The 25,644-nt window shown below is 41.4% G+C and overlaps 1 protein-coding gene across 1 annotated transcript in view; it reads left to right on the top strand.

Annotated features, from left to right (window-relative positions):
* The window catches only part of LOC124555398, a 498,627-nt gene that overhangs the window by 329,140 nt on the left and 143,843 nt on the right, over positions 1 to 25,644 (top strand). Inside the window, exon 4 of the mRNA XM_047129294.1 lies at positions 22,915 to 23,044. Coding sequence (XP_046985250.1) covers positions 22,915 to 23,044 — 130 coding nt within the window. The remainder of the gene's footprint in view (positions 1 to 22,914; positions 23,045 to 25,644) is intronic.

The raw sequence follows: 25,644 nt of genomic DNA, 5'->3' as shown, positions 1-25,644 counted from the left end.
ATTAATTCTAGCAATGCAGGATGCAGATGTGTTTGTAGCTTGTGTTGTTGACAGTGTTACTCAGAGCTAAAGGTTGTATGTTGCTGCTTTTTGAATCATTCTTTTGAACACAAATGTACATGTACAGATACTGATGCAAACCTCAAATTGAGTACATATCAGCAATTCAGTTGTTATATAAAAGTTGGTAATAGTGTCAACAAGATCCGTTAGATGTCCGTACCCTTCTTCTTGTAAAACAGCTGCCTTTACAATAGGAATCTGGGGAGGAGAACTGTAAGCAAAAACACACTTATCAAGCACATCCGCTATAGGCTATATGGAACCAAGGCTGATACATCAACTTGGCTTTTTCTTACACTAAATTATTTGATACAGAACTGTCATTATGCTTCTATGAAACAAAATAAATTATCCATTGACATTGTTTTGTGCAACTGGTAGTAGATGGATATGTACAGAATGTTTTTGACAATCTCCCCAATGAACCCTGGAAGTCTTCCTTAACATGTTTAAGTAAGTGTGTTAATGCTGTTGCACTCTAGGTTCAAGAGGGGATGCACAAACAGTGTCAAGTGATGGTTAGTAGAGATTCACCCATCTGTGAAAAAAGCTATGCGTGAAGCATACAACTACTATCATCATCACACCTTAGCAAAAGATCTGGCAGAGAGTCCGAGAGAATTCTGGTCATGTGTAAAAATCATTAAGTGGGTCTACGGCTTCTGTTCAGTCCCATATTGACCAGTCATGTGGCAGATGGAGACAGCAAAACAAAAGCCATAATTTTAAATTACATGTTCGAGAAATAATTCACACAGGAAAATCATCTTTGGCCTTCGGACAGACTCCCATATGGACAATATAGTAGTAAGCATCCCTGGCATAGAGAATCAGCTGAGAAATTTGAGAGGAAATAAATTATCAGGTCCAGATCGAATACCAGTTTGATTTTACAGAGAGTACTCTACGGCATCGGCCTCTTACCTAGCTTGCATTTATCGTGAATATCTCACCCCAGACAAAGTCGCAAGTGACTGGAAAAAAGTACAGTTGACTTCAGTATATAAGAAAGGTAAAAGAATGGCCCTTCAAAACTACAGACCTATAGACCTAACTTCTGTTTGCTGCAGAATCCTTGAACACATTCTCAGTTTGAATACAATAAACTTTCTTCAGACTTAAAAGCTTACATCCATAAATCCGCATGGTTTTAGAAAGCATTGCTCCAGGGAAACTCAGCTTGCTCTTCTCTCACATGTTATAATGAGCACTATGGATGACGGGCAACATGCAAATTCCAGTTTCTAAGTTTCTGGAAAGCATATGACATGCTGCCCCATTGCAGGCTGCTAATGAAGGTACGAGCATATGGAATAAGTTCACAGATATTTGAGTGGCTCGAAGGCTTCTTAAACAATAGAACCAAGTATGTTGTCCTTTATGGTGAGTGTTCATCAGAGACAAAGGTATCATCAGAAGTGCCCCAGGGAAGTGTGACAGGACCACTCTTGTTCTTTGTATACATAAATAATTTGCCAAACAGGGTGGGCAACAGTCTGCAGTTGTTTGCTGATGATGTCTTGGTGTACAGTAAAGTGATGAATTTAAGTGCTTGTAGGAAGACAGAAGATGACTTAGGCAAAATTTCCAGTTGGTCTGATGAATGGCAGCTAGACCTAAACGTGGAAAAATGTAAGTTAATGCGGATGAGTAGGAAGAACAACCCTGTAATGTTCAGATACAATATTACTAGTGTCCACCTTGACACAGTCAAGGCATTTAAATATCTGGACATAATGTTGCAAAGCGATAGGAGGTGGAATGAGCTTGTGAGAACTGTGGTAGGGAAGGCGAATGGTGAGCTTTGGTTTATTGGGAGAATTTTAGGAAAGAAAGGTTCACATGTAAAGGAGACCACATGTAGGACACTAGTGTGACCTGTTCTTTAGTACTCCTTGAGTGTTTGGGATCTGTACCAGGTCAGATTGAAGGAAGACATTGAAGCAATTCAGAGGAGGGCTGCTAGATTTGTTGCTGGTAGGTTCGAACAAAACATAAGTGTTATGTAGGTGCTTCAGGAACTCAAATGGGAATCCCTGGAGAGAAGGAAGTGTTCGCTTCAGGAAACACTATTAAGAAAATTTAGAGAACCGACATTTGAAGCTGACTACCAAACAGTTCTGCTCCCACCAACAGGACCATGAAGATAAGATATGAGAAATTAGGGCTCATACAGAGGAATACAGGCACTCGTTTTTCCCATGCTCTATTTGTGAGTGGAACAGGAAGGCGAAATGAAAGGTAGTAGTACAGGGTACCCTCCACCACATACTTTACGGTAGCTTGTGGAGTATCTATGTAGGTGTAGTTGTAGATGCAGAATGCATAAAACTTCAAGGAACATCCAGAAAGAAATAATATCCATTTCCATATTTCCTTAGTGACAATAAGTTTATGAATTAGGCCAAAGTCTAAGCCATATTTCTTTGACTAATGTTTGATTTCCATCTACAAGAGGTATTCTCAGAGCCTGTAAAGATGTAGTTTGTTATTTTCACTCACAAACTTGATTAGCAAGTCACAGCTGCTGTACTGTTTATAGGTAACCACACAATGGTCAACTTGTGACATCAGGAGTTGGTGCTGTTTGTTTCATTTCACGCAATGACTCATGACTTGCTTCATTTCAGTCTTTGTTTTCTGTAATAGTTGTTCTTGTGAGGTTTTATTCTTGTGAGTTCTCTCTGCATCCTAGAATAGTAATGATCAGTCATTAATACAAGTGTAAGGGAATCAAATTTGGGAATCCCTGCTCCAAGTGCATAGCATGCTATTGTTGGCTTATCCATGTTTACCAGATGGCAGTTGCTGTTCTCTTCTTACAGCTGGGCACTGATACTTTGTTTATTAGTTTGTATGAAAATTTTACTGAAAGTTTAAGAGATTTTGTGTACACCTACCATGGAAAATGGTCAACAAAGGTCCTTTGCAGTATTCAAATACCTTTGCATCTTTGTCACTTTAAACACTGTGGCAACACTGCCTCTTCCTCAAACTCTACTGATGTGGTCTAGGACTCTTTCTATGAATAAGACACAAAATTTCTCTTTCCTGTAAAAGACTCAGCTAAAGGATTCTGTTTTTTCTTAATGAAGAAAAACTCCATAAGGTTCACTTTTTCTAAATAGTGTATTGGTGCATGATGATGCTGGGAAACTATAGCAAAATACATGTCATTTATGCCTTACTGCGACAACACATACTTGCAAGATATCTGTGAATGAACACAACACAAATTGTTAATTCATGTGTTTCTGTGTCGTGAAATGCAGTGAAGTCATTCGCAGTTCCTCAAAGGCATCATATTGCAGGGCATTCATAATTAAAAGTAAACATAGTTGCTAGTATTTGCAAAATTGTTGATGATATAAGGTATAAACATTGCTGAATTAAATAATCTCATGAGAGAAACACAATGCTCTTTTATTATTTTACAAATCAGTATCTGTTGTTATGCCATGTTTTCCTATATTTCAGTTGCTGAAGTTTCACTTGCCCTCTTAAAAAAATTTTACCTTTTATAACTACAGTTGTTTCATTTACCTGTTTAGTTTCACTTGTTGTATCATACCTTCATGTAATTTAGGACCTTCTAAGGACAAAATTATCTTATTCAGTCACCCACTTCAAACATAACGTCAAATTTTGCTGTTGGTTGTTCATCTTTTTTGGTTCCAGAAAATTTGTAATTTGTCATGTAATTCATTATTTATTACCCAAGTCAATGCAGTGCAAGAGGTCATGCAAGGTAAGAAGTTCACCCCCACCACCAATGATGAACCTCGTGCAATTGTCAACTAGTGTGGTCAGAACACACCTAAGGGATGGCTTGCTATACAAAAATGGAAGCTGCCTGAACAATAGCAGAAGCCCATAGGTACTGACAGGGAATACTTGTAATATAATCTGCATTCATTTGTTCAGTAAATGGTTGCTGTAAACACCAAAATAATTGTAGTGGCAATCATTTTTGAATTCCATAAGTACATTGCTTGTGTTAAGTACATAAATGACAATTGCCACTTTACTGTAATTTAGTTAGGAGTATATTACATCCTGTACAGTCAAAAGCCATGGGGAAGCCACAAATAATATCACTTTTCTTTTATCAAAGCAGTTTATTGCTTGTGATATGAAGGAATATATTGTCATATCAGCTTGTGAGTCATTCCTGAAGTAAAACAGAAATACCATTAATATTGTATTGTTAATTGTATTTGGGATAAATGTGAAACAATCTGTGAAAAATAGCAAACATAATGTCACAACTGTCTGACAACCTAATAAGAAATGTCTGCACACTAAGTGTTATAAAAATGTGTGATTTGGCTAATATGAAGGATGTGACAGCAGAGTAAACCCTAGTCCACCCATGGTGACAATGGTCTGGTAACTGGCATATGGCTGCACACTATCATATTAGTGCAGAACATCAGAGTTCCATTTTCTGTGGTGGCATTGCTGAAAGTGTAAGTGTAAGTGGAGTTGGGGCTAAGAACTACAGTACCGACAATTATTGAGGAATCTTACTGGAAGGTAGCTAATCCACCAGCAGCATCCGTTCCATATGCCAGAACACAGTTTTCATCTGTTTCTGCACAAATAATCCTGCCTGTTGACTTCTTGGGAGTCCTTGGAGTCTCATGGAAGAAAGATGACTTGTCAGCAGAGACAAGATGCTCAAAGAACTCCACTGGAACTGCACTGTAATGTTCCACAAACTGCTAGCATATTCTCATACACTTCAATTACTACACTGTGGTGAGGGAATGGGCACCCATTGCAGACAGATCTTCATTATCTTTAAATCCTCATGGATGATGGTGTGGAGGGTTTCCCATGATAGACCTGTAACCTTCTCTACTTCATCAAACATGATTCACGTGTACCACATTATCAAGTCATTGAGTTTCTTGATCACGGGGTTCTGGGTTTGATTCCCAGTGGGGTCAGGGATTTTAACCTGCCTCGAGATGACTGTGTGTTTGTGTTGTCCTCATCATTTCATCATTATTCATGCAAGTGGCGAGATCGGACAGAGCAAAGGTTGGGAATTTATATGGGCACTGATAACCGCACAGTTGAGTGCCCCACAAACTCATCATCATCATCATCATCATCATCATCATCATCATCATCATCATCATCATCAAGTCATTGACATGCTGGGCATTGTTTGTTTTGTATGCAGTTGATGGACACCCAGAGGTTCTGCATTTCTAAGCACAGTCCCTGCTGTCTCCATATTCTGATACGGAATGAAACACAGATCTGCAGCATGATGCTGTTTCCCCACATAAGTCTACTGACCTCTTGCCTAAAGCAGTCATTCCTTCCATCCAGAAAAAATCAGACTGTTCACCATTGCCCTCACTTGTCTGCTTCGATGTTGTCTTATCTATGGTCACCAGCATACTCAGAAACCAGAATAAGTGCTACTGCAGTGTACCACCTATGGGAAGCAGCAACACTGTCTAATGGTTGTAGATAGTACTATAAGTGAATGTTGAATGTGACAAAAAGCAGACTATCCCAATCATAAATGAAATCTTTCCTAAAGCATTTCATCAATCATTGCAGTCTTCAGAATTACTTATTCCCTGTAAGTGTCTAGTCATTATAAACATTGATGAGAATATTGTGTGTTCATAAACAGACTGAGGGTATAAAACACACTGTATGTACAGTAAAATAATTTGATAAGTGACACACCACAGTCTGGGTTGAAATGTGAAATATTAGAATTAAGTATATGAAAGAAGGTTAGATTGGGTTAGATTGGGTTAGATTGGGTTAGATTGGGTTAGATTGGGTTAGGTTGGGTTAGGTTGGGTTAGGTTGGGTTAGGTTGGGTTAGGTTGGGTTAGGTTGGGTTAGGTTGGGTTAGGTTGGGTTAGGTTGGGTTAGGTTGGGTTAGGTTGGGTTAGGTTGGGTTAGGTTGGGTTAGATTGGGTTAGATTGGGTTAGATTGGGTTAGATTAGATTAGGTTGGGTTAGATTAGATTAGGTTGGGTTAGATTAGATTAGATTAATACTTGTTCTGTAGATCATCAGTATGACACTTTATAATGATGTGGAATGTGGCAGTTTAACAAAAGGTTTCTTTGCATGCCATAATTTAAGGCTTTTTTAAAAATATTACCTATATTATACAAACTCTATTTTCTTAAAATTCTTATTACTTTATATTATGGGTGTGGCATTCAAATAATATTTTTATGCTGTAAGTGCAGTATACCAAAGGGGTGATTACTGGGTTCCATTTCACTTATGTTATTCATAAATTATAAATAATTTGGAAAGGCAGGCTGCCCTCCTTTTTAACATTGGGGGAGGGGGTACGACTGCCACAGCACCAGTGTCACCTTGTTCTTTCAGTTTTGTTCAACACATACATTCAGTATGCCCTAAGCACTGGGCTACTTGTAATGCTTGCCAGAAGAAAGGTCACATCACATATGTGTGTTGTTCACAGAAGGTTGCTCAGGATATGGACATGGACATAAACTGTGTGACTCCAATGCTTGTGACTTCTCCCAAGTTGTGTACTGAGTAAAGTGTTTTTTTGCCAAGTGCTCCACCTACAGATCGACACAGGTGCTGCGGTGGCATTATTGAATTCTCAAATCTATGATAGTTTAGGCTCTCTGCCATTGACACTGGTCATGCGGAAGCTGTTCAGCTATAACAAACAAAATATTACACTGCTGAGACAATTTTTGGCATCTGCCTCTTAAAAGTCAGTGGTTTGTTCCCTTACATTTTTGATGGTTGCTGATGCCAGTGTTGACAACTTGTTTGGGATGGATGCATTTCAGGCATTTGGATTTTCTATCATCAATGTAATTCACCTTGTCAGATCATGAACCGTATTTTCAATTGGAAACACTGTGTTAGGGTTTTTTTTGACTTGTGTTCCTAAGGTATAGGATGTACTACAATTTTTTCTACTCAATTTTCTTTGAAATCCATGGCTTGGCCTCGTTTTTGTGATGTGTGTCCTATTCCTGTAACCCTGAAAGATCAATTGAAAGCAGAATTGGACAGACTCCAATCACTGAGGGTGTGCAATTTGTTATGGCCAGTGAATGGTCATCTCCGCTTACTGTAGTTCAGAAGCTGTCCGGGAAATTTCACCTCTCGAATGACTCCAGTACTACTGTCAATGGGCAGTAGATCATGGATATGTATCCTCTCTCACGCCGGGAGTGCCTGTTGGCAAAAGTATTTCTTTTTTCTAAATTTTCTAAAATTGCTTGTCTGAAGCATATCTGCAGGTTCCTGTGGATGAAGAGTCTTTTCGAGTTCAGGTTTTGATTATCAGTATTGGTGCCTTCCTTTTGGTGTGGCTAGCACTCCTGCTATTTTCCGATGATTTTTAGAGCAATTGGCCAGGCCTGTCCCAGGTTGTGTTAATTATCCAGATGATATTGTTATCATGGGCTCCTACATGGCTGATCACTTGGGAAAACTTGTTCTCTGTCTTATAGCCTGCAGACTTATGATGTAACCTCACAAAATCTCACTTCAACTTTCAATTGTGTATTTGGGGTTCAAGGTCTTGTAGAATGGGGTTCACCCTGTGCTAGACCACATCTCCACTTTTAAGTCTATGCCTTGCCCTCTCATCCACAAAGGACCTTCAGACCTTCCAAGATAATATAGCCTACTACCATAAATTCCTGCTTGGAGCAGCCACATTGGGCCACCCGTGGCATACATTGTTGTATAAGAAACCTTTTTGTTGGAGCATGGACTGTGAGTGTGATTTTCAAATGTTGTAATCCAGACTACTCTTGGCCCCTTGTTTAGCTATGTTCTCTTCACACTAGCACATAGTTTTGACAACTGACACTTCACAGTAGGGCCTCGGTGCAGTCCTAGCACACCAATATACCAATATGCTGATGGCTCTGATCGACCTGTCGCTTTTGCCTCTAAATCTGTCACTCTGGCCCAGAGCTTAACATAGTCTATGCTCTCCATAAATTTCATGTTCCTTTTAAATGGCTGAAAGTTTCACCTCTTTACTGACCATAAACCTACCACCTACAATACTGGATGCTGTTCTTGTCTTGTTACAATCACAAAATCCAATTCTGACCTACATCCAAACATGCCTTCCTGTTGATCCTGAGACGAACTTTGATCATGAAGAACTGCTTTGCTTAAATCTTGATATTGAAATGCAGGTCATGGTCGAGGGTTTCTCCATTATGAGCTTGAGCATAGCAGCTGTTGTTGCCAGTGACCTAGTTCTTCAACAGGTGTTTGTTTGTTTAACAGGGCTGGCCAGATAAACTGCCAGGTCAGGGTTTGAACCCCCTGTACAACAATTTTTTCCATATGGCATCACCTCCGTTTCTGATGGTGTTTTCCTGTTGTCCACAGGGAGCCTCTCTCCCAGAGTAGTCATTCATGCCACATAACAGCTTGAGCTTCTACGTATTCTCCACCGAGGCTGTTGGAGACTCTTACATACTAAACTGTTAGCTAGGAAACATTTTTGGCCAATGATTGATGGAAAAATTGTCTATTTTGTCATGGTTGGTGAACAATGTGCCTGACAACAGACAGCTCCCAGGGCATCTATGTCCCCCTGGCCTGCTCCACACCAGCCATGGAAATGCATTTATGCAGGCTTTGCGCATCCCTACCTGGATTCCTATTGGCTCTTGTTTGTGGATGGATTTTCTGAGTTGGCTTGCTTTGCCCAGTGTGTTGACATTGGCTGAGGTCACAATTCATATTTTTGAGGGTTTTTTCTACTGATGGTTCCCTTGTACCTTAGTTTCCAATAATAGGCCCCAGTTTATTTCTCACACCTTTCAATTGTTTTGTTCCCATCACAGAATTCATCATGTTATGGTTCCACCATTCAACCCTTAATCATTAATCAAATGGTGAGACAAAATGACTAGTGCTTATGCTCAAGTCCCAAATGAAAAACTTTGTTGTGGATTCTTCACCAGATGATACTCTTTTCTGTTTTCTCAGCACTTACAGCTTCACATCAATAGGGGAGTAGAGACTAGCTGACTGGCTTCATGGCCAGCAGCCATGCATGCTCCTCCACCTTCTGAAGCCTGTGCACATCTGCCATGGTCACGTTCATCCAGCTGCTTCATTTCAGGACCACTGATGTGGGTGTGGCAAGGGTTTGGTCAGCATCTCAAGTGGATACTGTTCACTGTGGTCTGCACTGGGGATGCTGTCTTTGTGACATCCATACAGGTGATAGGTTGGTGGCATGCACTTTGATAAGTTTGCATGCCAAGTTGCTGTCAGAAGCTATTGGTTTGTGGGTACATTCCCCATCACCACAGACTGTCATTCTGCTCTCTACCACAAGCCTGTCATTGCATGCTGTGGAGGCACCCTTGTCCCTTTTTCTGTCTCCTCTATGTGCAGCACCCTGGGATTCCAGCTTCTTGGCACAGTGTAGGCCCACCACCCTGAGGCGTGCCCATGTCTCCGTGTGTTCTTGGCTCTATGCTCTGGTGCCTGTCTGGTGCATAGTCCCAGTGCCACCATTGACATCAGCTGCCACCAGTCCAGATCCAATGGATGTGTGTCTCATCGGTCCACCAGTGTCTCCTCCGTCATCTGGGCATGCTCTTCGTATGAGGGAGAGGTACTAGCAGATGTGAGTGCGAGTGTTCAAAGTCTAGTGTCACCGCCAAAGTGTGAGCCAGCCATCAGAAGCCACCTGTAGGAATCGTGCATATGGCACAGTCTCTGCCACACCATATACTGGCAACTCTCACATATATACCTGTGGTGTAGCAATGGCTCACGCTCACTATGTTCTTTCAATTTTTAGCTCTCACATCAGTTGTTCTGTATATCACTTATGTTGCACCTTCTGTATGTTTCACTTGTCTTGTTAAGTGTGGAGTGATTTATTTATTTATCATGTCAAAAGTACAGAAATATTATATATAATTTTACACAAAGGGAGATCAAAAATTGGACACTTCAAGTGCATTTGGTGTAGCTCTCATAAGGTCTTGCATGGTGCTGTTAGTCTGCTCAGCACCACACTGGCAAAGAACTGAGTCCACAGAGAAACCCCAAGTCTGCAGATTGGTCTTGCATAGTGTGGAGTGATGAGAGGCTTATTTCCATTATTGTTCAGAGAGTTACGAATAAAGCCATATTTGTGTTACTTGGAGAGGTTTCACGTGTTACTTGATTACTTCTGAAATGAATAATCTAAACTCTCAAAAATCTCCATTAATAGGAAGTATCCCTGTGGCACACGGGCATTGCCCTACCAAGAATATGTTAATTTGGGTGTGTGTAGATCAATGATATGTTAGCAACACCCAACAACTCTTGTGGAAGCCTTTTGAGAATATTACTTAAAGAACAATACTAAACTATGTGGAGTGCTCATTTTCTCAGCTACTTTTGCAGATTATATCCTCTTTGATTATCAGCTGCATAACAGTGTTGACTTGTATCAACATTTGGACAAGCCTGTTACTGTTCACATCCAGGAGAAGGACTAGATGCAGGACAGCACACCTCTTCGTCTGAGGAAGTACTGGGAATGTCACACATTCTTCATGAAGAGTTTGCCATAGATTGTGAGGGGGTAAATGCTGGTGGAGAAGCTGGGTACAAAGATCTCATGCTACCTGCCCATTCCGTCTGCCATTTGCACTCTTTCAAGCCAGGAGTATTTATGTTAAATTTGCACTAACACTGCACCATGTGTGGAGCTTACTTGGAAACTATTACCCCTCTTTGATCACGGAGTCACAGAACCCATTGGTGTGACACAACACCTGTGTTTGTTAAAGTTGAATATAGTATTTCATTACAATGCACAACTGATACTGTAATCACAATACATAAAATTCCCAAAAAATCAACTTTGGCTACTGATTGTCATCAGATTCTATGAAATGAAAGAGGCTGACAAAGACATGAAGTAGACAGGATGAAATAAAAAATACCAGTTTGGTGCTATCTTCCATTACAGAGCTTCTTGTTATATGTTATAGAAGTACTGATGCCATGATCTGATTGGAGCATTTTTGTGTGTATCTATAGTTGATAGTGTGTTGTATGTGAAGAGTTATATATTGCATGAATATATTAATTAAAATTGTTATCCTGTTTGTAGAAATATTAAAAAGTCGAAGTTCCTTTTAAATTGGTATTTGAAAACACGACTAAATCTTAAGTGACGAATTTCCATAAAAAATAATCATGACATCAAACTATAAATTAAACAGTAGTGTGTTCATAGCAACTAGCCATTATCAGAAGATATGATCTGCAATCATTGTATGAAAGATGTTACAAAAGATTAAAACGTCTCATGTGTACTGAATCAATATGTGCATCTGCATGCTGGAACTGGCTTATAGGCCTTATATCATGTTTTCCTTTGTGTTGGTAGATGTTCTTCATATGAAAATAACAGTCTGCATGTCATGCATTTGGATGTTGTGAAACATGTAGTAAAAATTATTTAAAGTAACTTACAGATGTTGTGCAAAGAACTGAAAGGATTCTCTCTAGATTTATTAGAGGGCAGTTGAAGAACAGTCAAATAAATAAACACAGAATTTTTAAAATGACCTGGATTGTTCTTTGTAAAGTAAGTAAATGTTTCAAAACAACTTCTGAGAAGGTTACAATCATAGGTTGCGACCCATGTTGTTCATCAGAGTAAGACACAAGATTTATTTGTAAAAGCTATTAACTACTTATGGTCATTCAGTGTGCAATGAAGGGATGTGTGCTGGGAACCACTATGAGTGATAGAGAAAAAAGAAATGGACCAAGAAACAGACAGGAATGGAAAACAGAACTGTGACCATGATAAAAAAAAGAAATGCAGTTGAGTGGGACATAAAATCAGGTGTTGGAACCCTAGAGATATGACAAAAACAGAGGTGATGATGTCATGGAATGTAGGTAGATAATATTATAACATGTTGGAGCAAATGCATAGATGAGGCTGAATACCGTAGCACATGGGAGAATCTCGACAGGAGCTTTGCCCAGTTGTGATTGTCATATGCATAATAGTGATTCAACACAGGTTTGTAAAATAAATTGTATTATTTATCTCTCTGGTGATAATAGTAGGTAATGTTTTCACCATAAAGATATTTCAGCCTCTGTATGTGTAATAAATTTGTTTTTCATGAGAATTTCCCATGTGCTTTTGATTCCAAGAATCTGACACTTTTTTTTGCAAATCATGCCATCATTCCAAGTGACCAGAACAAGGGAAAGTTAATGAATTTACTTTATTGTTTTTGTAATATTTTAGTGTAACTGAGGATCAAGAAGTTAACAGTCAACCTGAACCAATTCCACTGCACATATTATTAAGTGTAGTAATCAGGTTTGTATCATCTAAAAAGGAAACAGTTTTGTTACTGTCAGTCACATTTAGAGGTTATTCACTAATACTTATTAGGAAAAGCTATGGTTCAAAAATTAAACACATAGCAAAAATTTAGTTCCATTAAGATGCCAGTTCATGTCTTGTTATACAAGGATAAGTCAACAAATTTGTGCATTCTCATCATGATCATATTTAGGATGGCAATACGACTTAGTGTCTTTTAGTGGCTAGTGAGTGCACTATTTTCTTCACTAGTGGCAGGTTTCAGTGCTCTAACATACATTCTCTGTGTGTTCTTGCGAAGAAACAGGGCTGCATCACTCCCTGCTTAGACCAATGGAGAACAGCATCCTGTAATCAGTTTCTTGTAATCTGAGAATGTACCAGTGGCTGAAATCCACATAAGGCTTTCAGCATGATGTGGTCAATGTTGTACCATGCCATACTGTTTACCAGTGGAGTGAACATTTCAGCAATGTTCAAACATGCATGAAGGATGACAAAAGAACAGGGACATCTAGCCACATCCACTACTGAAATCAACATTGAGCAAGTTCATGCTCTAATTATGAGTACCTGAAAAGTAATGGCTGGTCCAGTGGCAAACCAAATGAACATTAGTGATGATTCAGCATATGAAAACATCCAAAACATGGCCAGTTTTCATGAATTCTGTGCAAGATGAGTTGTAAGCCAACTCAATGAAGAGCACAATTGCAATCATGTGGGAATCTGCTAACAGCTGCTGGACAAATATGCTAATGAAGATGAAATGTTTTTCAGTCATCACTGGTGTTGAAATATGGGTTCATCACTATGAAGTACCATGGATCTCCAGCTAAAAAGAAATTCAGGAGTCAACACTCTACAGGAAAAGTGATGTTCACACATATTTAGGGATGCATAAGAGCCAGTTCTGCAGGATTATCTGGAAAATGAATCGATAGAAAAATGTGAACATTACAGGAATATGCTGTGTAAGTGGTTGAAGCCCACAATTCACCCCTCTGCAGGTCCTGGGATTAGAATAGGCCCAAAGTATTCCTGCCTGTTGTAAGAGGTGACTAAAAGGAGTCTCGCATGTTTCAGCCATTGTGTTGGTCCCCTGTAGGGATTGATCTACATTTTTCAAAGTTTTCCTGAAGAGCAAGCCAATTGTGGAAGGGCGTCTTACATGGTGCATCACGTCCATCATGCACTGAGACCTATCGCATCCTTCGTCAGCATGGATCTACTACACTTATGCTCGTTCTCCATCATTTGGGCTATGTCACCCTCCTGGGTGCATATTTTTCCATCAACTGTGCAGTATCGTTTTCTACACTGACAATGATAATGGACTTGTTTGCTTGGTAGCACCTGATATCCAGCACGGTAGCCAGTCCATTATGATGGGGCCATCATGTACCCTGTTGGTTGTAGCCCCCTGACCACACAGGGATCGCTCAGCTGATGCCTGCCCTGTTAACTCCTCACATATGCTGAGGGGTAGATGCCCATCCCCCTGGGGCATCGAGATTCCTGGCAATGGCCATCCTGCCAGGTGGCCTTTGCTGTGGCTGGGTGGCGCCTGTGATGACGGCCCCTGGTCGGAGTGGGTGGCATCAGGTTGGATGACACATGATGAAGCATAGTACATCATCTCTTGCTGGTGGTCAAACACCAGCAGTCTCTAAGTGTTCACAAGCTCAATTCAAGGCACAGAAGTATGACCCCAACTTGGTCCCCCCACTGGCCACACCCTGGGAGGAATGTCAGGCTAAGGATGGTAGCAGCTCTCATTTGTCCTGGTACCTTGTATGTTCAAAAGCTGATGGGGAATCTTTCATGACACTGAAGCCTCAGTTTTTTCTTGAGCATTTAGAAGACAAGTTTGGGGAGGTGAAGAGCTTGTCCTAAATGAGATGTGGGTCGGTCTTGATCAAAATAGCATCCTCTCCCCAGTCATGGGCGTTACTCGCTTGTAACAAGCTGGGGGATGTTTCTGTAACCATCACACCCCATAAGAGCTTAAATATGGTCCAAGGTATCATAATTCACAAAGCCTTCTTTTGCAGTCCAACGATGAGCTGCATGCCAATTTAGAACGGCAAGGAGTACATTTCGTTCGGTGTGTCCACAGGGATCTGAGGGATAATCAGGTTGCCACTGGTGCCTTCATCTTGGTCTTTGAGGGTGGTACATTACCCGATAAAGTAAAGGTGATGGTCTACTGCTGTGACGTAAAACCCTATACCTTTTCCCTAATGTGGTGCTTTAAATGTTGGAAGTTGAGTCATACGTTTTCCTGCTGTACTTCCAGCATCACATGTCAAGATTGCAGGTGCCCATCACATTCCAAAACTCCATGTGCCATGCCTCCCATCTGTGTCGACTGTGGAGCGCACCATTCGCTTGGCTTGCTAGACTGCAGGATTCTCCAGAAAGAAAGGAAAAACATGGAGTAAAAGGCTCTGCACCAACTGACCTACACTGAGGCTAAGAGGAAATTTTAACGCCTACATCCAGTACGCATGACATCGTCTTATGCTGCCACTGCAACAGTTCTAGCCCCATCAGCTCCATCAACCTCAGTCACCTCTCAGAGCCAGAAGACTACACCTGCCCCCTTGATGGTGGGGTGCACTTACCTCCCTGTTGCTCCTGCACCATCTGTTTCAGGAGCAACACCCTCCAACCATCGGGGAAGTCCATCCCCACTTCTAAGCCAAAGAAGAGTACAACTTTTTCAGCTGCTGTCGCTAGGAAGGGGTCCCTTGGGTCACTCCCTTCCCAGGTTTCTGCTAGTGGGAAAGATGACACCCGCCAGTGGCTGAAGAGCCCAAAAGCAGCTGGTTGCAGGGCTTCACGTTCATCCCCAGTGCTGGAGACTGAATCAGTGGAGTCCTCCCAGCCAGGAAAACTGAAGGAACAGCGAGAGAAATCCAAAAAGAAGGTCCTCAAGACAAAGGCAATTGTGGTGGCACCCAAACCTCCACTACCTCCACCTCATCTGCAGATGAGGTGGAGATTCTGGTGTCTGCTGAGGACCTAGATGTCGCCAGACCTTCAGACAAAATGGATATAGACCACTCAGGCAAAAAGTTGGTGGCAGCAGGTGACTCTGAGGCGTAAACTGCCTCATTGAATGTTCCATAAGGAACAGGCAGGAAATAACTGTCTGCGATGTATATCTTCTTCCAGATGGTGCAGTACACCTAAATGTATTAGTTGTACTGATTGATCAACTCCCTAAGCCTTTCCTACTTTTGGGAGATTTTAACGCCTGTAACCCCTTGAGGGTGGCACCATGCTAACTGGCCGAGGCAGAGATGTCGAAACTTTACTGTCTCAGTTCGACCTCTGCATCTTAAATATTGCGGCCGCCACACATTTCAGTGTGCCTCAAGGTAGTTACTTGGCCATTGATTTATCAATTTGCAGCCCAGGACTCCTCTCATTTATCCACTGGAGAACACATGACGACCTGTGTGGTAGTGACCACTTCCCCATCTTCCTGTCACTACCCCAGTGTCAATCCCATGGATGTCTGCCCAGATAGGCTTTAAATAAAGCAAACTGGGGAACTTTCACCTCTGCTGTCAATGTTGAATCTCCCTGACACCGGAACATTGATGTGATGGTTGAGCAGTTGACTACAACAATCGTTTCTGTGGCAGAAAACACGATCTCCTTCTCTTTAGAGTGCCACTGGCGAAAGACAAACGGCTCCATGCTCGCATTCACCAACTTCTCAAACGACGGAAGCAAGAGTGTTGGGAGAGAGATGTCTCGACCATTGGGTGCCATACGTCACCTTCCCCAGTGTGGACAAAGTTCAAACTTGTTTTTGGGTGCTAGACCCCAATAGGTGCTCCCGGTGTTAACATAAATGGCGTGTTGTCTACCGACACAAATGCGATTTCTGAGCACTTTGCTGAGCACTATGCTCGAGCCTCTGTGTCAGAGAATTACCCCCCAGCCTTTTGCACCCTCAAACAGCGGCTGGAAGGGAAACTCCTCTCGTTTACTAAATGCAACAGTGAATCCAATAGCGCCCCATTTACAGAGTGGGAGCTCCTCAGTGCTCTTGCACATTGCCCCGACACAGCTCCTGGGCCAGATCGGATCCACAGTCAGATGATTAAACATATCTCATCCGACTACAAGCGACATCTCATCATCTTCAACCGGATCTGGTGCGATGGCGTCTTTCCATCGCAATGGCGGGAGAGCACCATCATCTCGCTGCTCAAACCTAGTGAAAACCCACTTGATGTGGGGAGCTATCAGTCAGTCAGCTTCACCAATGTTCTTTCTAAGCTGCTGGAATGTATGGTATGTCGGCGTTTGGGTTGGGTCCCGGAGTCACGTAGCCTACTGGCTCCATGTCAGGGCAGTTTCTGCCTGGGTCACTCTACCACTGATAATCTTGTGTCGCTAGAGTCTGCCATATGAACAGTATTTTCCAGACACCGACATTTGGTTACCGTCTCTTTTGATTTACAAAAAGCGTATGACACGACCTGGTGACATCAAATCCTTGTCACATTATACAGGTGGGGTCTGCAAGGCCACTCCCAATTTTTATCCAGAATTTCCTGTTGCTTTGTACTTTCCGTGTCCATGTTGGTGGCTCCCATAGGTCCCCCCCCCATATCCAGGAGAATGGGGTCCTGCAGGGCTCTATATTGAGGGTGTCTATTTTTTGTGGCCATTAATGGTCTAGCAGCAGCTGTAGGGCCATCCATCTCAACTTCTCTGTATGCAAATGACTTCTGTATTTCATACTGCTGCACCAGTACTGGTGTTGCTGAGCCACCCACAAGGTGCAGCCATGGGCGGTAACCCACGGTTTTCAATTTTTGGCCTCAAAGTTGTACGTTATGCACTTCTGTCGACGTCGTACCATTCATCCAGAACCAAAACTTTAATGATGATCCATGCAATGTAGTGGAGACATATCGATTCTTAGGACTGGATTTTGCCACCCAGTTGACTTGGCTTCCTCACCTTCGTCAGCTTAAGTGGAAGTGTTGGCAACACCTCAATACCCTCCACTGCCTGAGCAACACCAACTGCGGTGCAGATCACTCACTCTACACTGCTGAAGCTCTACAGAGCCCTTATTCAAGCCCGCCTTGATTATGGGAGTGCGGTTTATGGTTCAGCGGTGCCGTTGGTGTTGCGTTTACTCAATCCAGTGCACCGCTGTGGCGTTCGCCTAGTGACAGGAGCTTTTAGGACAAGTCTGGTGACCAGCGTCGTTGTGGAAGCCTGAGTGCCTCCATTGCAGGTTCGGCATGCACAACTGTTGTCCAGTTATGTAGCACACGTTCATAGTTCCCCTGCACATCTGAATCACCATCTCCTTTTCTGACCCACGGAAGCTCATCTCCCGCATTGCAGGCCCAGGTCAGGGCTTCTAGTTGCAGTTCATGTCCAAGCCCTTCTTTCTGAACTGGAGTCCATGCGCGTACCACCTATACTTGAGGTCCATTCACATACACCTCCATGGTGTACACCTAGACTGCAGCTTCGCCTGGACCTTTCACATGGCCCTAAGGACTCAGTTAACCCTGTGGCTCTCCGCTGCCACTTCCTCTTGATTCTTGACAAGTACCAAGGCCACGAAGTGGTTTACACTGAAGGCTCAATGGCTGATGCTGACATCAGCTTTTCATATGTCCATGGAGGACATACTGAACAGCATTCCTTGCCCGATGGCTGCAGTGTTTTCACTGCTGAGCTGATGGCTATATCTCGTGCTCTTGAGCACATCTGTTGATGCCCTGGGGAGGCATTTCTCCTATGTACTGACTCCTTGAGCAGCATACAAGCTCTTGACCCGTGCTATCCTCATCATCCTTTGATAGTGACCATCGAGGAGTCCATCTATGCCCTGGAACAGTCTGGTCATTCAGTGGTGTTTGTCTGGACCCCAGGTCTTGTTGTAATCCCAGGCAACAAACTTGCTGACAGGCTGGCCAAACAGGCTACGTAGTAAGTGCTTACGGAGATTGGCATCTCTGCAACTGACCTACGTTCAATGCTACGCCGCAAGGTTCTGCGGCTTTAGAAGACTAAATGGTATAACCTCAGTTACACAACCAATTTCATGCCATTAAGGAGACTAAAAATGTGTGGCAGTCCTCCATGCGGGCCTCTCGCAGGGACTCTGTGGTTCTCTACCGGCTCTGCATTGGCCATACTTGGGTGACACACAGCTTGCTCCTGTGCCATGATGATGACCCACCTCAGTGTTGGTTCAGTGCCCGGTTGACAGTGGCCCATATCTTGGTGAGCTGTCCTCCTGTGGCTGCCCTGCGATGGACTTTTCAGTTACTGGACCCATTGCCATTAATTTTAGCTGACAATGCCGCATCAGCTAATTTAGTTTTACGTTTTATACGCGATGGTGGGTTTTATCTTTATATATATGCTTTGGCGCATGTCATTTGACCTTTTGTGTTCTCCACTCTAATGCTTTTAGGGTTGATGTTTTAAGGTGTTGCAGAGTGGAAGCCTTTTCCTTTTTATTCTCATAGTCAGTCATCCAAGATCATCTGCTTTCTAGCTTTTACCCCTTTTCCCTGTTTCTGGCTTCTCTATATGGTTCTCTTTTCCTGTTTATGTCTATAGTAGTGTTGGTTGTCCTTCTGTCATTCTTGTGGTACTTCCTTTCTCTTGTTATTGTGCTGTACATCTCCTATCTTTTCTTCTTTCCACTGTGTAATTATTTTACTGGGAACAAGGGACCAATGACCTTGCAGTTTAGTCTCCCCCTCCTCCTCTTTTAAATGAACCCAAAAATCAGAAAAAAATTGAGATGTGTTGTCAAATGGTGTTCATTTTTGCATGACAATGCAAGTCCAGATATCACCATCCACACCATGCAGACTCCTCAGATAAGCATTTCAAGATTTTGGGTAATCATGCGTACAGTGCTGATATCAGCAAGGTTGAATTTCTATTTGTTTAGTCTACTTAAAGATGGTTTAAGGGATGAAGGTTTAAGGGATGAAGGTTTAAGGGATGAAGGTTTAAGGGATGAAGGTTTAAGGGATGAAGGTTTAAGGGATGAAGGTTTAAGGGATGAAGGTTTAAGGGATGAAGGTTTAAGGGATGAAGGTTTAAGGGATGAAGGTTTAAGGGATGAAGGTTTAAGGGATGAAGGTTTAAGTGCGTATTTGGCTTGCTAGTAAACAGGTAAACTTTCTTTCTGAGGTTATTGGAGAGCAAATGCAATGATAGACCAAATACATTAAAAAGCAGGGTGGCAATGTTGAACAATGATGCCATTGTAAATTTTATACTGCTGTTGTGATAAATTTAAAGAAATGTTGTGAAGTTACTTACACTCATATGACAGAATAAAATGACAATCGTATTTGTTAAGAAAATCTATACAGTGTGTCTGGGATAGAGGTATACAAAAACATTTATATTTCAATACCTATAAAGACTTATAGCTTTATTTGTCCAACATTGTTCACAGGAATGCAAACATTTTTATGCATGTTGGTACAGTTCTATGTGGACACTATTTATGGTTTGACGGGTACTGAAATGGTTCTCCATTTCTCATCACATGTTCCTAAGCATGACAGGTGTTGTGACCTCTATAGCAGCGTATATCATATGTCAGTTGTCTCAAATATACATCATCAAGAATCTTTGTCCTGTAACAATGTCTTCGATAAACTGCCATGCTCTGAAATCCAGAAGAGTCAGATTGGGAGACTGATGGGGGACAGGCAATGTAACCCCCACCCCTCCCTACTGATCCAATGTATATGAACCATCTCATGGAGGAATGTGGTACATCCCCATGACAGTAGAATTGGCACCATCTTGTTGTAAAATGGCATTGGGAGGAATCTTTGGAACTTCATAGTTTGCCAACATGCCTGCAGAGGTGTATCCTGCCACTGTAGACTCCATAATAAAAACTGAATCAATCATATAACATTTGTGTAATCCCAAACACACATTATCTTTTGGTGTGTCCCTTCTGGACTGTCACTTCTCCTGGAGTCTCACCTTCCCATATTTGACAGTTATGTTGGTTAACTTGGCCACATATTTGGAAGGTAGATTCATCATTGAACAGCACTGCATTGAGGTAGTCATTGTTTTTGTCTGTATGTTGCAACATTCCAACAGCAAAATCACATCATCTGCAGTGACCTGCAGGCTTAATGTGATGCAAAAGTTGGAATTCGTAAGCATGGAACTAGAGTCATTTGTGCACTATGTCAAGCACTGTCAAATACAAGACAGCTAGTTCCCTACTAGCTTGTCTAATGGATTTATGTGAGGGTCCAGCAAATGTTTTGTGCACATATTCCAAAGTCCCTTCATTGGCATGTGTTTTAGGATGTATTCCACATTTTAAATAAAACTTTCCATTTCTCAGAGAGTTCTGCTCCACTTTCAAATGGATTTACATGTGGTAGGATTCATGTTCCATTCTGTTCTTGCACACTGCTGAATACGTGTTACAGATTTTAGCTCTGCTAACCACAGCACACACTAGACCTTTTGTTGTGATGTCAACATTTTGACTGTCAGGAGTATGTGTGGATGCACCATATGACTCAGTGCTCTTAATGAAATGGTGAGGACCACATCTTGGAGAGTGTGTCTATAGATAGTATATTTATCCAACAACACAAAATGTTGAGTTCTTTCATTATAAGCATTTGTTTGTGTATACCTCTAAGCCTGGACACCCTGTGTATTGTTAGTTAATTGTAATTCCCAAAGCAATTCAGATTTGTAGGTAACATATCACAGTGATGATAGATTTCTGAAGTTGACATTTTTTCCTGCTTCTTTTGCAGGGGTGTTGACATACAGTGCTAAAGTCTACTGGGCTTCAATTAAGCACAGTGATGCCTTGCACTTAACAAAACTGCTGAGAGACTGCTAATTACACCACATATATTCATTTGCACTTTAATTTTATTGGTTTGTGTGCCAAACCCTACTTTGAGTGTGCTCTAAGTGAGTATCACACAGCAAGAGTTAGCAAACAAGATTCTCACCTGAACATCCCTTAATGATATAATCATTCTCAGAGAGCTCAATCTTGAGGAAGGGAATCAAACTGTATTTTCCAGAATAACACTAGAATTTGCCTTAAGTGATTTTTCTAAATGACAAGAAAGATAAATGTGGACGGCGTGATGGGAATTTGAACTGCTGTCCTCCCAAATGAGAGTCCAGTGTCTGACCAATGTGCCAACTCATTCTGCTCACAGAACTGAAACATTCACTGGCGTATCTGACATCCTTCAGTTACATTTTAATCTAATTATTATCAGAGGTGACACATAGTTTTGGGTGTGTTTCCTTCTCTCAATGTAGACATCATCACACTTACATTGTAATAAGTAAATTTGCTCTAGTAAGTAGCTGAAGCCGATAGGCATTTTACTCCATGTAAGGTGAGTGAATTAATAGGATGATGGAAAATGCTGTGCAAAATACAAGCAATGGAATGAGTAAAGACAATCACCCATCTTACAGTGGAGGTTCTGAGCAGCCAATGGACTTGCAAAAAAGAGGTGGAATATTGTGCCTCAGGTGTTTAATTTCATAGGTAGTCGTTGTTTATATGGTCACAGTTCAATTTGATCAGCCAGTTCCAGAATGTCCTGCATAAAAGACATTATCAGCTTAAGTAGTTCATGATAATTCCATCTGCATCCTTAAACTCTCTTATTCTCCCCTTCCAGTACCAACTTCTGGGCTCATGAGGATTGCTAGACAAGATTCTGTGTTGCAGAGACAATTCCAACATATGAAATTCAGTGTCTGTTAGTTCTTGTCTTATATCTGTCCCCTGAAGATGCCTCCAGTGATTTAACTATTACAACATACTACTTACATTGTCTATAATTACTGTCTTCTACAAACAGTAATATTTCAGTGTAGAGAGGCAGAGAAAACTAGTATTCTTGCAAATGGGAGATCCATAACAATAACTGCCTTGAACAGAATGTTCATTTTATTTTTATATACATGTTTATTACTTAACATCTCTGTGCAGCAACTGGCAAAAAATTCCTATGTAGTTTATCAGTGAAAAACTTAATTGGGATCTACATGCAATGTGCAACACTCATTCATTACAAGTTGAAATTACAGGGCCTAATTAAAGAAGGTATAACTTAATAATATAATAGAGTCCTCTGTGTCTTCCAGATAGTTTTTATCCTAAGCATATAGACATAAAAATAGATTGAATATGTTAAACTTGGCCAACCCCTCTCTTCCTCCTTCTCTTACATAGTATGCAGCTCTAATGCAAGAGTCACCCTAACTACTTTGTCACTCTGTGCTTAAAGAAACCATGAATGCTCTATAAGAAATGTAAAGTAGCAATTGATTTACATGAATGTAATTCAAACTAATAAATGTAATTCAAAATATACTTACATACATTATTTAAATACCTGGAAAATAAAATAGAAAAAATTTTCTGTTTGCAGTTGACAGGAGATCTGCTGGAGATATTGTATTTCCTGATAAGGCCCTGAATTTCACTCCCAAAGATGATGTTAAGAACTGTTCTGAAGATGGGACTAGTATATGTGACAAAAATGTGCGAGATTATCCCTAGTACGTATTAATTTGTTCACTCTTAATCATAGCATATTAGTTTGCCACTAACACTCTAAGTGTAAGTTATACATCTATAAATGTTCCACTGGGGGGATCAGGGCATTTGGGGGGAAGAGGGAGATCAGCTGTAATTGTATCTCTGACTTGTTAAGAGATGAATCCTCAGATTTCATTGGTACTTAAGTGTGAATGAAAGTTTCAAAATTAATTTTGAAGTTAAGCATTCTTGGTCTGATTTTAATTTTCATGTGAAGATGAACTTGGATCAGCCAGTGCCAATTACGGTACTAGTTATTGTATAGCTGATTTCCATATTTGCATGTGTATGTAATAATACTAAGTACAAATTTTTATGGTAAGAAAAACTGCAGGTTTCAATTAGTCTTGAGTTCATTGGACTAAAGCCTGTAGGTTCTTACCAACACATAGTTATGAGTGAATGCCACATGTGTGAATTAGGTAATGAAATTAAGGTTTCATTTATGAAATGTATTTGGTCTTATTTTACTGTGTAAATTGTAGCAGCTGGTACAAACAGCCATTTGTTATTAAACTGTTGGTAGAAATTCAGATTATATTTCACAGAACTTGTGAACACACAAAAAAGTTGATTAGTTAAATGTTTTGTTAAAAAGTGTTTGTAGAAGCATAGGGTGTGACTCGGTGGCACAGTGGGTAAATACCAAACTACAAAACGAAATTCCACAGTCCAGTTCCCAGTTGATTTTAGTATTTTTGTTTCATTTACCACTTCCTTCACCACTGACAATGATCTATTAATGTGAAAAATGATAAGCAGCATTGTAGTTTCATGTACGCAGTAAATTGTATGGCCGCTATAACTGGCAGGGTAAATCAATTTATATGTTGGGGAGAGGCTATTGCATATCTCCTCCAGTTGGAACATGCCTGGCAAAACACCGTAGCTTTCAAACCAACAGCTTCACTTCACTGGATTTCAGTTACACTTATTTTTTAAAAAAATGTGAATTAAATCTAATTTGGAAGTTTTTTGATATAGTTGTCATCAGAGTAAACATCAAAAGCGCAAAAAACAATAGAAAGAGGAAATCATTCATGATATAGTGGAAGCATTGTACAGTAGTTAGGTGCAACCTTTATAAAAGTTGGGGCTAATCACTAACATGACATTAAACTTGACTACTGTGAACATTATATGAATCCAGCAATCTACTCAAGCTGGCAAAATCTGTCAACTGTGGCAATTTTTCTGTGCCACTTCAGGCATTCCACTGCTGCATTCTGTAAGTTCTGTATACAACATAGTGTTTGTATTTTATAAATTGGTGTCTAATCAAAGAGCAGTAATAATCTGTCATCTCCTAACATGCCAATGGAAAGAATTTCTTCTAAAAAATTTTCTCGACTGGATTGTTGGCCGACTGTCAATTTCTGAAACACTTTTTTTCTAGAATTCTCTGGGACCTATCCCCTATGCAGCATTGGCCACCTACTATCTGGTTGACTGTATGACAGTGATTGCCTCCAGTCAACAGGACTAACCTTCGTTCATCATTTGGTTGAGTATACTGTTTTTCACCTTCGTTGTCCAATTTTTGACATTGAAAATGTCTACAGTCAACTGAATGAATGCAAGATAGGCGCAGTTTGATGGAGTTGCAGAGAGACCATTTGTTTTTGAAACTACTGAATAGGTTTGATGAAGTTTTCAATCTAACAAAAAGTAATATAACAGGGATTCAGTTACATACTGATATTGTCCAGACTTACGTGTTATATGAAGCTAGCTAACACAGAGGGGTAAAGGAGTGGAGGACCTTCTCATGCTTCATTCAAAATATTTTAACAGAGAGATGGCAAAGTTAGTGATGTTATAGCTGCTACAGAAGGATATCCCCCCAGGGGATCCACAACTCTTTTGTGGATACGTGCGTAGCGAGCACGGGGCCCCGAGCTAATGTGGCCTTCCTTCCTTTCCGGGCTGCATACCTTCCCTTTCCGCATCCTTCCCCATCCCCTGTCTTCACCCCCCCCCCCCCTCACCTCTTGCTCTTTCCTTCACTTTCTCCCCCTCTGGGAGTATGGTTTGCGCCTACGTCCAGAGACGGACGCTTGTAAATGTACCGCATTCTTCTTCTTCCTTGCTTGTATGTCTTCTTCCTTCCTTTGTCCATCTCCTTTCCTCACCTCTTCTCTTTACCCTTTTCTCCGCTGCGGCGTTTGAGACCCCCTCTTCTTTCCTTTCCCTTTCTCTTTCTTCCTCCCTGTGCGTGTCTGAAGGCCGACCCACGCACTTCCATGCGTAGCCGGTGACGGGGTAACGCGTAATTCCCCGCCCCGGGTAGACAGGTAGGACACGTACGTACCCCCTGGTAAAGGCCAGGCCCAGGGAGGGGTGATTACCCGAGCTGATACCTTCCGAAAGTGCCGATTGGTCCCTCCGTCCGTATGTCGGGAGGTGTGACCTGAGGTGTGAACAATCACCTAAGGCGGGTGTGCCCTCGGTGACGGCCCCCACAAGGGAGGAGCGCGCCATCGGAGACGCCAGTAATCATGGGGGATTCTTCCGCAATGGTTTCCTCACCTTCCACTATGTCTGCTCACAAACGTAAGTT

The sequence above is a fragment of the Schistocerca americana genome, chromosome X, assembly GCF_021461395.2.
Source record: "Schistocerca americana isolate TAMUIC-IGC-003095 chromosome X, iqSchAmer2.1, whole genome shotgun sequence".
Classification (NCBI taxonomy): domain Eukaryota; kingdom Metazoa; phylum Arthropoda; class Insecta; order Orthoptera; family Acrididae; genus Schistocerca; species Schistocerca americana.
The sequence above is the reverse complement of the archived record's forward strand: the minus strand, read 5'-3'. Positions and strand labels throughout refer to the sequence as shown.